Raw genomic sequence first — 15,946 nt, forward strand, 5'->3', positions numbered from 1 at the left:
TGTAAATGCAACAAATAAACAAAGAAAATTAGTAATAAATTTTACAAAAAAAAACACACAAACACAAAATAAAATATTTTGTGAAGACAATTAAACACTACTTTTGTATGTAAATGTAACAATGTAACAAATAAAGAACGAAACATAATTTATCAGTAATACATTTTGCAAAAAAACATGTTTGAAAAAATTAGAAGCTACTTTTAATAAAATATTTTTAATATTTAATTACATGTACGCCTAAAAACGATCATTGAATGAGCTAGTTGCTCTACGGAGCATTTGTAAATTAACACATCGAAATACACTTTGTATTCTATTTTTCATCTCATCCCTTGATGTTGGAGGTATTTTATAAACTTCATTATTAACGTAACCCAAAAAAATCAGTCCAGTTTATTAAAGTCTGGTGATTTGGGTGGCCACGCTACTGGTCCATTGAAAAATGAAAATATCTCGAAGACTAATAAATTTAGACATAGGGAATGTTATCTAAAAATTAAAGTACGGTAATGGTACTTTTCAATAGTGATATAAAATACAGGGTGTTCCATTTAAAATTACTGAGAAAATAATGTACTTGCGTTTTGACTCACCCTGTATTTGATATAAAGAAAATTAGCAATATCGACCATTCTTGAAGATTTTGACAATACGTTAAAAAATATGGCATTAATAAACCATTGCTATTGTGCTTATTTTTATTTATACAGGGAGTTGAACTTGTTACGATTTTCATACAAAATTGGTTATAACTTTGTAAATACCCTGTATAACATAACAAACCTTTATATTTTGTGATGGAGAAGTTAACAGGATTTCGAATTTAAAATAAAATATAGGGTGTTCCATTTAAAAAAACATAAGTTTGGTCTGCCACTGTGTAATCGAACACCCTGTAACATTATAACTAATTTTGTAATGTGAAGCTCAAAGGTGGCTAAAATTTTTGTGATTAACTGTTATTGCTATCTATTACTATAACGGAGCTATTGAGCTTTACCCTACTAATCAATCACCCTGTATATTCTGAAACACGAAACATAAAATGTGTTAAACATGTTTATCTTGGTACTGATTCGTTAAATTAATAAACAAAATTTTAATTATAACTGTAATAACAGTTTGTTTCCACGTTAACAAAAATAAATAGAATAATTCCATTTTGACGTTACGAATTGTCCGTTACGAATTTGTGTAGTTACGAACTGTCGCCGTTAGGAACTGTCGCTGTTACGAATTGTCCGATATTAGTTGTCCGGTTACGAACTTTCGCGTTACGAGATGTCTGGTCACGATTTTTTCTGTATACTTCTTTGAGGCGTCACAAGATTTATTTTTTTTTAATACTTTCTCTGAAAAACTAATGTCTGTCCCACCTTGACTTTACAGTAAGTACACGAAGATACGGCAATACAATCCTTATGGGAGTTTTTAGCGCGGCGATGCCGATTTTCTTCAAAAGAATTTTCAATCGGACATTACCAAGGTCCTAAAAATGTAGGTCCCTAAAAATGTTAAATTAAAACTAACCCGTTACAGTCAAGTAAAACAATATTTTTCATTGTTTTTTTTTTGTTTTTTGTGAGTGATAGTCATTTTCGAAAAGTAATCAACAATTTTATAATCGATATGCGTAATAACTTTTTTTGGTTAAGAATGTTAGAATATCCAACATTAAAATTAGATGTTGTTCTATGGTTGTTAATTTATGTATTGACAGTATAGACAGTTGTGAAGTACTGTCAAGAAAAATATAAAATAGATTGTCAGTCAAGTTTAAGTAAAGTTTTATATTGTCCTACCAGGTCCCACAGTTGAGAATAAATAAAGTATAATTGTTGATGGTCAGTTCACCTAAATTAAATTATAACAAAGAATATTAAATAAGCTTAAAATTATTACTGATAACATTGTATTGACTAACTCATTGCTTATTTGGAAAATTTGGATCCTAATTGCAGTTTATTGTTATTCTTAATGACTGATTTCCAAGATGAAATTAAGTGGGGGATTTACCTTATCAAGAGCAAGACCTGCGGGAATTCGGTAAAGGCGGAGGTAGATATTTTGCTACTGATAGGCGGAGCGTAAATACTATAAATTACGTTTCTTACAATAAAGTAATCTCCCTTATCTCTAAGTATAATAAATACGAGGGGATTTGAAATCTTTGAAATAAGTTTAAAGACTTATTTTGCAGTCTGCAATAATAAGGAAATAAGGAATACCTTGTCATGTACTTTCCAATCGGCGGAGCCACTTTATAGAAGCAAAATATTGGATTGCAAAGAGTTCGTAGTCCTGCATTTTTAAAGCTTATTTTTGATTTTAGGCTCACGAAAAAATTATGTAATGTAGGTAAAAGTCCAATCTGTGTTCCTGTGGAGAGAGTTTTTAAAAATTTTATTTAGGTTTCCTTAAAAAAAATTGAGAAAAATGGGTAAAAAACCGACATTTTACCATTTTTTTTAGAAAAAACTAAATAAAATTTTTAAAAAATCTCTCCATAGGAACACAGATTGGGCTTTTACCTACATTACATATTTTTTTCGTCATCCCAAAGTTAAAAATAAGTTTTAAAAGTGGGGGACTACGAAAGCGTTTCAAATACTGATATTTACAAGGTAAATCCCCCTCTTAAATGATTTTATATTGAGATATTGTTTCGGATTATTGCCTTTTATAAAAAATCTTACAGGAAAAATATACACAGTAACCTATCTATGACAAAATTTAAAATCTCTGTCATCTTAACAGTCAGAGATAAAAGTTGAATTATTTTGAAAATTCCACACCTGTAATTTTGAACCAATCAAAATACGTTATTTTGACAGATCACCATGGCAACGGAGGTATTTTATCGGAAATTTTTTGCTCGTGGGGTACCCAACAGCGAATTATAGTGGAAATTTTTTGACGTTTACAATAACAGAACATTTTTGACAGACTGGTTTTTATTTGTTTACATAATTTAGTTTTGATTAATTTTCTATCACTTGTAGTTACTCAAAACTTATGTAAAATTGAAGAATATACTATTTTCTATCTTGAAATGGTATTCCCATTCAACTAAAATGAGTAGAAATTACGAATTTGAAAGCCTAAATAATTGCTGACAAGCTATGGCGCGCTATTAATCTGTTCATGCAGCTTTGGATTTTCAAATGCAAATTTGGTGTGGAATTTTCTTACCGAATACCACGCGAAGTCAAATTAATATCCGGAAATTTTTTTTGATCATGAATATTTTTAGAAAATTTTCAAAATATTCTATATTAATATAAAACAATACTTTTTGAGTTATTAAAGATCAAAGATTTTATTTTTTCGTAAAAAAATGCATGTTTTAAAGCAGTTTTTCACGTGTAACTCAAAAAATATAAGCTTTTAGAAAAAAGTTATTATTACCAAAATTAAAGATAATAAAAAATTGAATACATTTCTCCTTTAAATAACTACACTTATGTTAATTCAAAGTAAGTTATTGGTAATTGAAGGTATATTTTTTTCGATGAGTACGCAAATCTAAGTATTCAAGCTTAAATAACGGGAAAACTATGCATTTTATAAAATATACCTACTTAACACTTGTCAAAGTACTTCGGAATAACTATCAAATGAGATCCATAAGACGTTAATAGCATCAAAATTAAACAAGTTATGATGAATATAAGAGAACTTTTTGGAATTTTTTTGGAAAAAGTGAAAAATAAAACATCGCCATTTCCACAAAAATTAAAATTTATAGAAATCCTTAAAAGAGTTTCTTTATATTAGCATAAGTAATGATTTTGACAATTTTGACCGGTTTAGAATACATGTTTTTGAAAAAAAGATATAATTTAAAATAATCAGAATTTTTCAGATTGTCGTTATTTTCATTTTCTTTTAATAATAACTCCAAAAATACTCAATATACGAAAAAAATTATATATAATCAAACTTTATTTTTTTCTGTACCAAATATTTTGCCTTTTTTAGTATTTTTGTAGGGTACAAAATAACCGAGATAGAAACGTTTTAATCTTAAATTTTGCCTGCGAGAACCATGTAACTGGGCAATTTAACCTTTTATTATTAAAAAAGTAAGGGGTCTAAAAGATTAAATTTAACGTGGTTTAGAAGCCTTTAGTTTTAGCTTTCAAATGGTTTTTAGGCGAATCTCATGTCTCAAAATTAACGGAGTTATTTAAAAAAAAAAAGAACAATAACATTTTTTGGAAAAATTTTTAAAATATGTCTTTTGAAAAATTTTTGGAGCATAAATTTTAATGCTATCAACTTGTTCGTAAGCTCATCTAATAGATATTTTTAAATACTTAGACAAAATGTTTAATAAGTTTGTGTTATAAAATGCATAATTTTCCCGTTATTTAAGCTTGAATACTTAGATTTGGGTAGTCGCCTAAAGAAATATACATTCAATTACCTATAACTCACTTTTAGTTAACACTAAAAGGTTTTTCTAGTAAGGGATTTATTTCGTATTTTAATATCTTCAATTTTGGTAATATTAACTTTTTTGTAAAAACTTATAGTTTTGAGTTATTTATGAAAAATTGTTTAAAAACATGCATTTTTCTCACGAATAATTAAAATCTTTGATCTTTAATAACTCAAAAAGTTTTATTTTATGTTAATAATTTTATATAACAAATTTTGCTTATAATTTGTCTCTCTACCGCAATATGGGGTTATTTTTAATAAAATAATTTTCACCCCCGAGAAGGGGTGGCATCCACCCCCAAGGTAAAAGCGCAAGTTGACACCATGTCATTTTTGTTCCTTGAGATATCCTCTAACCACTTACCAAATTTCATCCAAATCGATGGAGGTTCAACGAAATCGGAGGTAATAGCTCATATCCACCTTCAGTGACTCCACTAATATTATTAATACTTAATCCCTTGCATATGTTTTTATGAGGCTTGTTCCAACTAGCGGTCAAACCAGTCAGAAACTATCAGCGAATAGCGAATAGTCGACCTTATGACTGCATTATGTTCTCGCACTGGCCAACTGTTTGCCGACGATTTCTGACTAGTTTGACTGTTGGTTGGAACAGACCTATTTAGGCCAGGGTAATAAGGCAAAAATATACCCTGTTCGTGACACTCGAGCAGCCAAGGTACTGAAGCATTTTTTCGACAGGTAATACCTATGAGAACAAATTGTAACTATTTCCTGCGTAGGATCTGTCGGACATTTTTATTTATAAACAACTTAATGTCGAAAAACGGCATTTTTTCCGTTTTTTCTAAAATCAATGGAAAACACTGTACCTTGTGGTTACATTAGTACAAACATCTTCGTGAGTATGGAAAAAGCTTTAAAATGACGTATTATACAGATTGATATACTTATTTATTGTTAATATAATTGAGAAAAAAGGTCTAAATTTCAAAAAAATTAATTTTGCAATAACTATTGTAAAAATTAGTGTACATCTTTGAAATTTTTGTCAAATGAGGGTTCATTAGTGCTTAACACGTGACAAAAATTTCGAAGCGATTCATTTAATTGTTTATATTTTATTCAAATTGTTTATCCCAGAGAGCTTTTTTTTGCAATAACATAAGTCAGAAAAACATAATGTTAGAACCATTCTGCAGGTGTCAAATGAAAGAGTATAAGCTAAACTTTCAAACCTATTTAAAAATCTTAATAAAGAGTGCATTTATTAGTGATAAATAATTATGCAAAAGTCTCGTCAATTTTTCCTTATAAACAATTTGAATAACTTTCTTGTTATAGCCGGTACAAACATTTTTTTTGCACATTCTAAAAGATTGCATTTTTATACGAACTTAAGAAAAAATAAGTTAGCCTAAGTCAATTAGGGCCTAAGTTAGCAACATTTTTTTAAAAATCCACAGCTAATTTGTTTATGATAAATAAGAATCGAAAGTAGCGCTCTTCCACTTTCAAAGACACGAAGTATTCAGAAAAAAATTTTGGGTTTATTTGTTCTTTAAGGGAGTCGTCAATAAAGCTTCAAAAATGAAGTACAAACGCGACCCGCTTGCTACCGACGAAGTAGAACCATAAAATCCGTGCGACCTAAAATTGAAATATAAACTTCAAAATCCTACAATTTTATGTAACTTGGGAACCAACCAATGGATTTTAATGTTTTTTATTTGAATTTATATGTACTTTTAGCCTAATTTACAAATATGGAGTCTGTTGATTTATAAATTATTTAATAAACAATTTAATTTGTTTCAAAAAAAATTTTTTTTACTGTATTTTAGGTGAACAACTACAATGCTATGTATGTAATAATTGATAAAAAATTGTAATAACTATATTATTACTACACTCACCGGCACAAAATTCGGCCACCCAAAAATTTTGATTAAGTTTAATAGTTTATAACTTTATTATTTGTGCTCCGATTTTTAAGATTCTTGCACCAATTTGTAGATACATATATTGATACCGTTTCGTATTTTTCCGGTAACAAAAAAAAATTTGCTTGCTTGGCATTATACAAGGGTGAATGGAAGCGTTGTATTTTCTACTAACTTTAAAAAATTCTGTGGAAAAGCGGAAGGGCTCATTTTGTGTCATAGTCCTGTCATATTATTCCAGAAACATCACTAAAATATCTCTTTTCTTATAAGAGCTGTATCATTTTTTGTAAGTAAAACACTGATTGACACAGTAAAACACAGATTGATATACTTATTTATTGTAAATATAATTGAGAAAAAAGGTCTAAATTTCAAAAAAAAAATAATTTTGCAATAACTATTGTAGAAATTAGTGTACAGCTTTGAAATTTTTGTCAAATGAGGGTTCTGTAGTGTGTAATATGTGACAAAAATTTCAAAGCGATTTATTCAATTGTTTATATTTTATTCAAATTGTTTATCCCAGAGAGCTTTTCTGACCAGAGAGTCAGAAAAAGAGAATGATAGAACCATTTTGCAGGTGTCAAATAAAAGAGCATAATCTATGTTTTCAAAATTGTTTAAAAAAAGTTAATAAGAAGTGCATTTAGTAGTAATAAATAATTATGCAAAAGTCTCGTCAATTTTTTCTTATAAACAATTTGAATAGCTTTTTTGTTATGGCCGGTACAAACATTTTTTTACATATTCTACAAGATGGTATTTTTACACGAACTTTAAAACAAAATAATTTAGCCTAAGTCAATTAGGGCCAAAGTTAGCAACATTTTTTTAAAAATATACAGCTAATTTGTTTATAATAAATAAGGATCGAAAATAACGCTTTTTCACTTTTAAAGACACGAAGGATTCATAAAAAGTTTTGTCTCTATTTGCTTTTCAATGGAGTCGTCAATAAAGCTTCAGAAATGAAGTATATAAATCCATGCGACCTAAAATTGAAAAATTAACTTCAAAATCCTAGAGTTTTTTGTATCTTGGGAACCAACCAATGGATTTTAATTTTTTTTTAATTTGTATGTACTTTTAGCGTACTTTACAAGTATGGAGTCAGTTGATTCATAAACTAAAATAACCAATTTAATTTATTTAAACAAAAAAACAATTTATTTAATTTTTTACCGTGTTTTAGGTGCACAACTACCAAGTAATGTTATGTATATAATTATTAGTAAAAAATTGTTATGAATATATATAATATATACAGGAAGGGACTAAATTATGGAAAAAATTAATTTTCTCTAAAATGGAGGATTGTGGAGAAATCCCGAAACAGGTCGATTTTTATTTTTAAATTACAATGTTTTGGCATATATTTCATATTAGTGACGTCATCCACCAGAGCGTGATGACGTAATCGACGATTTTTTTAAATCGGAATAGGGGTCGTGTGACACCCCATTTGAAAGGGTGTTCAATTCTCTATTCAGTAATATAAACATTAATATCATTATTTACACAGGGTGGCCAAAAATAAAAATTTTTAAATTAAATTAATTGACGAAAAAAGAAGAATGTATACAGTTTATTTATCTCAAAATACTTTCTATCGCTGTCAGAAAATTGAAAAAATGTGTATTTGGCAAATAAACATTGATTTTCGCTCAAATTAAATGTTAAAACTGCAAAGAGGTTGTTTGTGATTTAATTAAGTGAAAAGAAATGTTTATTTGTGAAATATTTTTTTTATTTACTGACAGCAGTACAATGTATTTTGAGTTAAATAAATTACATACATTCTTCTTTTTGCATCAATTAATTTAATTCAAAAATTATTATTTTGGTCGTCCTGTATAAATAAGGATATTATTGTTTAAATTACTGAATAGACAATTGAACACCCTTTCAAATGAGGTGCCACATGACCCCTATTCCCATTTAAAAAAATCATCGATTACCTACGTCATCACGCTCAGATGGATGGCGACACTACAAAATATATGCCAAAAAAATTGTAATTTAAAAATAAAAATCGACTTGTTTCGGGATTTTTCTTCAAAGTCGTCGATTTTAGAGAAAATGAATTTATTCCATAATTTAGCCCCTCTCCGTATATATTATACAATAAAAGAAAAATTTCTATAAAAGTGCGACTTTTACTCTATAAGTTTGATTACAGTTGCAGTAATTAGAATTTTGTGATTCATTGTTTATCAAATCATTTTTATGTCTTAGATTTTATATTTATATGAATAAAAAATATAAAGTTTTTTTCAATTACAAATTTAAGAAGATTTTTTAAAATGTACCTATAGAGTAACTATTTATACGAATTTTCTATTAAAAAACATTCCATGTGAGAAGAACTCATTTGGAAAGTATGTACAACGGCTACTATTAAGTGGAGACATTTTTTACTTTTTTGTAAAAAGTACATGTAAACATCTATTTGTAAGCTAATTTTTGAAGTATCCGAATATCTCTTTTCTTGTAAGAGCTGTAAATAAAAACACTGCTTTGAAGGTTTATTTAACTAAAAATATCAAGCGCACTAAAATTAAAAAAAAAACAAAATTGACAAAACGAAACAATTCAATAGTGAGTATGTCCATCTCTTGCAGCAACGACTTTCCGCAATCTGTTTGGCATCGAATAAAGGTGTGTTAATATTGCCTGGGGAATAGTCCGAAATTCCTCTACCAAGGCCATAACTGTACCAAATTTTCTGGAGGCCTGGGATAACGGCGAATAGATTTTTTTAATTCATCCCATAAATGCTTAACAGGATTGAGATCTGGGCTGCATGCGGGCAATTCTAATCTTATCAATCCAACCTTTATTTTATGAGTCAATCAGTGTTTTACTTACAAAAAATGATACAGCTCTTACAAGAAAAGAGATATTCGGATAATTCAACAGACAAAATTTTAGTGATGTCTCTGGAATAATATGACAGGACTATGACACAAAATGAGTCCTTCCGGTTTTCCACAGAATTTTTTAAAGTTAGTAGAAAATAGAACGCTTCCATTCACCCTTGTATAATGCCATGCAAGCAAATTTTTTTTGTTACCGGAAAAATACGAAACGGTATCAATATATGTATCTACAAATTGGTGCAAGAATCTTAAAAATCGGAGCAGAAATAATAAAGCTATAAACTATTAAACTTAATCAAAAATTTTGGGTGGCCGAATTTTGTGCCGGTGAGTGTAGTAATAATGTAGTTATTACAATTTTTTATCAATTATTACATACATAGCATTGTAGTTGTTCACCTAAAATACAGTAAAAAAATTTTTTTTGAAAAAAATTTTTTTACACAACAAATTTTTTTTGAAAAAAATTTTTTTAAAACAAATTAAATTGTTAATTAAATAATTTATAAATCAACAGACTCCATATTTGTAAAGTACGCTAAAAGTACATACAAATTAAAATAAAAAACATTAAAATCCATTGGTTGGTTCCCAAGTTACATAAAATTGTAGGATTTTGAAGTTGATATTTCAATTTTAGGTCGCACGGATTTTATGGTTCTACTTCGTCGGTAGCAAGCGGGTCGCGTTTGTACTTCATTTTTGAAGCTTTATTGACGACTCCCTTAAAGAACAAATAAATCCAAAATTTTTTTCTGAATACTTCGTGTCTGTGAAAGTGGAAGAGCGCTACTTTCGATTCTTATTTATCATAAACAAATTAGCTGTGGACTTTTAAAAAAATGTTGCTAACTTAGGCCCTAATTGACTTAGGCTAACTTATTTTTTCTTAAGTTCGTATAAAAATGCCACCTTTTAGAATCTGCAAAAAAAATGTTTGTACCGGCTATAACAAGAAAGATATTCAAATTGTTTATAAGGAAAAATTGACGAGACGTTTGCATAATTATTTATTACTAATAAATGCACTCTTTATTAAGATTTTTAAACAGGTTTGAAAGTTTAGCTTATACTCTTTCATTTGACACCTGCAGAATGGTTCTAACATTATGTTTTTCTGACTTATGTTATTGCAAAAAAAAGCTCTCTGGGATAAACAATTTGAATAAAATATAAACAATTAAATGAATCGCTTCGAAATTTTTGTCACGTATTAAGCACTAATGAACCCTCATTTGACAAAAATTTCAAAGATGTACACTAATTTTTACAATAGTTATTGCAAAATTAATTTTTTTGAAATTTAGACCTTTTTTCTCAATTTTATTAACAATAAATAAGTGTATTAACCTTTGTAATACATCATTTTAAAGGTTTTTCAATGCTCTCGAAGATTTTTGTACCAATGTAACCACAAGATACACTGTTTTCCATTGATTAAAAAAAACGGAAAAAATGCCGTTTTTCGACATTAAATTGTTTATAAATAAAAATGGCCACCAGATCCTACGCAGGAAATAGTTACAATTTGTTCTCATAGGTATTACCTGTCGAAAAAATGCTTCAGTGCCCTGGCTGCTCGAGTGTCATGGAAAAAACCTTATTACCCTGGTCTAATTGTAATACCAAAAATACCACTGTCAGACACTAAACCTAATAGATGCAAATATTTTATTCTACAGGGAAAAATAATAGTTACTTATAAAATTCAAAGTGTGATTCCTCATTTGAAGCTATTTTTATTGCCAATTTAATGCAATAAAAAATAATCTTGAAATCAACACCAGAAAAACAACAATTTCAGTTTTTAGTTAATTTGATTTATTAAAATGTGATTCCTAATAATTATTTTATTTTTTGCATTGAATTACTAATTCTTTTTTATATATTAGAATATTTGCTAATATTTTAACTTGAAAACTAATGTCAGATTTTAATAACTAAATAAGATACAAATATACGTAGCGATACAAATATTTTATATAAAGAGAACACAAAAATTGCTTATGAAGGTACCAAAGATATATAGAAATAAAGGCAAAAATTAAAAAGTATTTTTCATCGTTCCCCGGTAAACTGCAAACATCTGTGAATGAGTTTATTATCTTTAAAAAATATTAGTTCCTTTACTTTCCAATCGGCGGAGCCACTTTATAGAAGCAAAATATTGGATTGCAAAGAGTTCGTAGTCCCCCATTTTTAAAGCTTATTTTTGATTTTAGGCTCACGAAAAAATTATGTAATGTAGGTAAAAGTCCAATCTGTGTTCCTGTGGAGAGAGTTTTTAAAAATTTTATTTAGGTTTCCTTAAAAAAAATTGAGAAAAATTGGTAAAAAACCGACATTTTACCAATTTTTTTAGAAAAAACTAAATAAAATTTTTAAAAAATCTCGCCATAGGAACACAGATTGGGCTTTTACCTACATTACATATTTTTTTCGTCATCCTAAAGTTAAAAATAAGTTTAAAAAGTGGGGGACTACGAAAGCGTTTCAAATACTGATATTTACAAGGTAAATCCCCCTCTTAATGTCATTTTAATGTGTTTACACCCTACGACAGTGGCAGTGAAAGTGAGGAAGACGGGATTATAGAAAGAAGCTAAAATATATAGTTTAAAATGTATTTTAATTATTTCTGTAGGTACTTCCGTATTTATTAAGGTTTAACATATTTATGCGCTTAAATACATTATTATATAAATGTTTTAAACAAAAATTATTTTTATTTTGTTCACAAATTCAAATTCAAATTTATTCAAAAATATGTGTGTACAACATTTTACATTTAGATCCTATATTATTATTAGTATCGACTGACTCAGCACCATGCCTAGGCAACAGTTGCCTGTTTTGCACTGTACTATGTCAATCGAAACTGTATCAATTGTACATAAAAGTAGTATTAAGGTTGGAACTAAGAAGTAACATACCTAACTATCGAAGAGATAATGCAACAGAACAAGACGGACGGTAAACCTCTCTAGCTGCTGAATACTTTGTTAATTATAATACCAATATACACCCAAATCTTACTCTGATTATGCTGTCGTTCATACATTAAGACATTGCGTCCAAAAACAATTGTAAGTGGGTTTTTAGATAGGTTTTTATGTATTTTTTAAATTTAAATAATTTAGGTTCTTGTTTGATATGTATAGGAATTATGTTATAAAATTTAGGTCCAAAGAACATTAGGGATCTTTGTGTTACTGATTTTTTGAACTGCTGAATACTAATATCCATATTTGTTACTGATCGAGTTAATCGGTTGCTTTGAAATTTAAATTTTTTTGAGTTTATATAAACATTTAAAACACAGTTGTAGATGTAGAGGGATTTAACACTAAATATCTCGGATTCATCATATAATTTTTTTGTTGGATGCAGTTTTCTTTTTTTAAAAATTATTTTTAATAGAGTATTTTGAACTGTTTCTAAAATGTTAAGAGTTTTGTTAAACGCGCCACCCCATGCTACAATACAATATCTTAAGACTGATTCTGCAAGCGAGTTATAAACCATGATTAATTTTTTCCTGGGTAGAATATCTCTTAAGTTATAAAATTTATGCATTAGAGCCCTTATTCGTTTACTGACGTGAGTGATATGGTCTGACCAACGTAAATGTTGATCTATGAAGACACCTAAATACTTTATAGAGAAAACTTTTTCTATTGAAGAACAGTCACAATTTTGTCCTTGACATTTTGCGTTATGCAATTTTATATGAAAATTTGTAGGTTGGTCAACAATTGTTGGGCTAAAGGCGATATATTTTGTTTTATTAATATTTAATGTCAGTTTGTTAAATTTTAGCCATAAGTTTAGCTGTTTTAGGTTCATTTCAGAGCTGGTTTTAACCTCCTCCCATGTTTTCCCCATAAATAATATTGCTGTGTCATCGGCATAACAAACAATGTGGCCGTTGAAACTATTAATTCTTGTGACATTGTTCAGATAAATATTAAATAAAAGTGGTCCTAATACCGTTCCTTGTGGTACTCCGAATTTTATTGTAGTTTCAGAACTCAATTCTGGGCCAATTTTTACTCGTTGAGCTCTTTCCGACAAATAATCTGCTATTAGATTTAGTGCAATTCCCCTAACCCCATAATTACTTAGTTTATCTAAGAGAATTTTATGAGAGACCGTGTCAAACGCCTTAGCTAAATCAAGGAAAACCACTAAGCATTTCAATGATTCATCCACAGCTCCTATCACTTTCTCCAGTAGGTCAACTACAGCCCTTTCTGTACTTGATTTTTTTACAAAACCAAATTGCTTATCTGAAATAACCTGAAAACCATGAAAAAATTCAAGCAACCTTTCTTTTAGGGCCATTTCAAATATTTTAGCAAAATTATTTATTAAAAAAATGGGCCTATAGTTGTTCAGTTTACTCGAATTTCCGGATTTAAAAATGGGGGTGACTGTAGATTCTTTCCATTGTAGTGGTATTTTACCACTTTGAAAACACAAATTTATAATATGAGTTAAAGGCTGTGAGATTAGATCATGGATATTTTTTATTGTTTTAGCATACAATTTATCTGGTCCAGGAGCACAGTTATTTTTTAACTTTGATATTAGTATTGTTACTTCATTTTTAGTTACTGGTTTTAAGAATAAGCTAGATTCAACCTTATCATTAGCAATAAAATTATCAGGTATACTTGTCACCGGTATTCTATTTGCCATATCACATAACGGTATTTTTCGAAAATTAGAACCCCTGACAGCCACAAAATGTCAATAATATTAATTTCTGTTATAAATAGTTATCCTATAGAAAAAAAGTATATTTGCTTAAAACCTGTTTCTGATAAAATTTGGCATCACTGTTGGTCATAAGAACCTGTACTGTAAAGTCAAGGTGGGACACACTATAGTTTTTTTGTAGCTTCTTTCAAACATTTCAAAACGACCTTTATTCACACCAGCCTTGGTTTTTAATTCATACATTCTACACAGATACTCTTTAACATTTTTAAAAATCTCACTAACCATATTTATTGCAGATGGTGACTCAATGGCAGACTAAATCTAGTCATCGGTTAATGAATTTTTGAATTATTTTTTGGAAAGATACAAATTTGAGTACTACATATTCTTCAAATTTTAGGACTTCAGCTGTGAAAGCACCAGATCTGAGACCTAAAGGATTGGGATTAGGAGCACGTGTTTTAATTAATTCTGAAACTTCATTACAGCCAGTTATAGATAACAACGGCCAAGCACTGGTATTAAAAAAAGGCTGTTATGCAAGAATAATCGCTGGTAATAACAAAGGAAGTTACTGTGAAGTAAGTATTCAATTAAGGCCAGAACGCATTAGAGAGTCGCGGACGCGACTCGTCGCGAAAAAGACAGTCAGTATCGTACTTAGTATTCGCACTTGGCAGTCGCGGAATCATCGCAGACTACGTAGAAGTTCAGATTATCGATACAGTGTAGTTCAAACTTGAAAAAATTCCTTTTTTTAATATAACTTAAAAATTATTAGTAATAACAAATATCTCAATAAGTAAAAAAATGTAGGTTTCGCTTTTCTGAATATTTTAGATTTCTTGTTTTCCTGTAAGACAAAAATTGGTTAAGATATGACAAAAATTTGCATACACTCGTAACTAGAGACTCGTTAAAGAGCCCTTTTAACTTCAGCCTTTTCAAAAATAAGCACTTTGAAGCGATGAAACTACAGATCATTATAAACAATACAAAAGTAAAGTTTGTGGTGAAGCGGTAAGGATTAATTTCAGTTAGGATGCTATTTAGGGGTTGATTTTCACGATTTTTTTTACCAAAAAAAAGGGACCAACATTATTTTGAGCGTAACTTAGGTACTTACTTTTGATGTTAAAAACTTTTTTAATAAACAAAAATGAAGCTTTTTTAGAAAAGGACTTTAAAAAAAATTGTAATGAGTTTTCTCCGATAAGTTCTTGATTTTTTGGATATTTCACGTTGAACTATTCAATTTGAAGTTGACGAATAAGAACCTACATTCCATTAGCTACAACTCTGCTTCTACTGCGTCTATGGATTTCATATGTAAACCATTTTTGTCACTTTTATAGGATATATTTTTGCCAAGAATACTTTTTTCGATCAAATACTTTTTGAGTTATTTGCGAAAAACCGTTTAAAAAGTGTTTTTTTTTTGTTGAACATATTCACTAGCAAATAACTAAAAAAGTATTGACTTAGTGAAAAACAAGTTCTATAGAACAAGAATTGCTTAGAGTTAGTCAGTTTATCCAATTTTGGACTTATTTTGAACATATGTTTTTTCACCCCCGAGAAGGAGTGAAACTCACCCCCAGGGCAAAAGTAAACATCGAACAATATCACTTTTTACTTTGACATGTTATTTATGTGTATACCAAATTTCATGTCAATCCAAGTGGATCTTTAAAAAATTCGGAAGTTTTGCAATATTTTACCGTGAAGAGGAGTTGAAAAGGTTAATAGGGTCGTTTCATTACACACCTAAACGTTACACATTAAATGACATGAGAGCTACATTTGTTTTAATAATCAGCCGAGCGCTTTCGTTTGTTGCCGAGAATACACGAAAACTCAAACTTGTCTCGTCCGCGATGTGGCCGTGTCTCTGTGCCAGTGGCGACGCGTGACTTTTTCCAAAGTGTTACGAAAACGAGATGTAAAAAATCTTATTTAAAAAAAATTAAGGCACTCGGGGGA

General features: G+C 29.1%; 1 protein-coding gene across 2 annotated transcripts in view; it reads left to right on the forward strand.

Moving 5' to 3' along the window:
- The window catches only part of LOC126883185 (G-patch domain and KOW motifs-containing protein), a 546,084-nt gene that overhangs the window by 315,332 nt on the left and 214,806 nt on the right, over window positions 1-15,946 (forward strand). For both annotated transcript variants that reach the window (XM_050648427.1, XM_050648428.1), the window contains exon 4: window positions 14,364-14,544. In XM_050648427.1, coding sequence (XP_050504384.1) covers window positions 14,364-14,544 — 181 coding nt within the window. The remainder of the gene's footprint in view (window positions 1-14,363; window positions 14,545-15,946) is intronic.

Source organism: Diabrotica virgifera, chromosome 4 (assembly GCF_917563875.1).
Source record: "Diabrotica virgifera virgifera chromosome 4, PGI_DIABVI_V3a".
In the NCBI taxonomy this organism is placed as follows: domain Eukaryota; kingdom Metazoa; phylum Arthropoda; class Insecta; order Coleoptera; family Chrysomelidae; genus Diabrotica; species Diabrotica virgifera.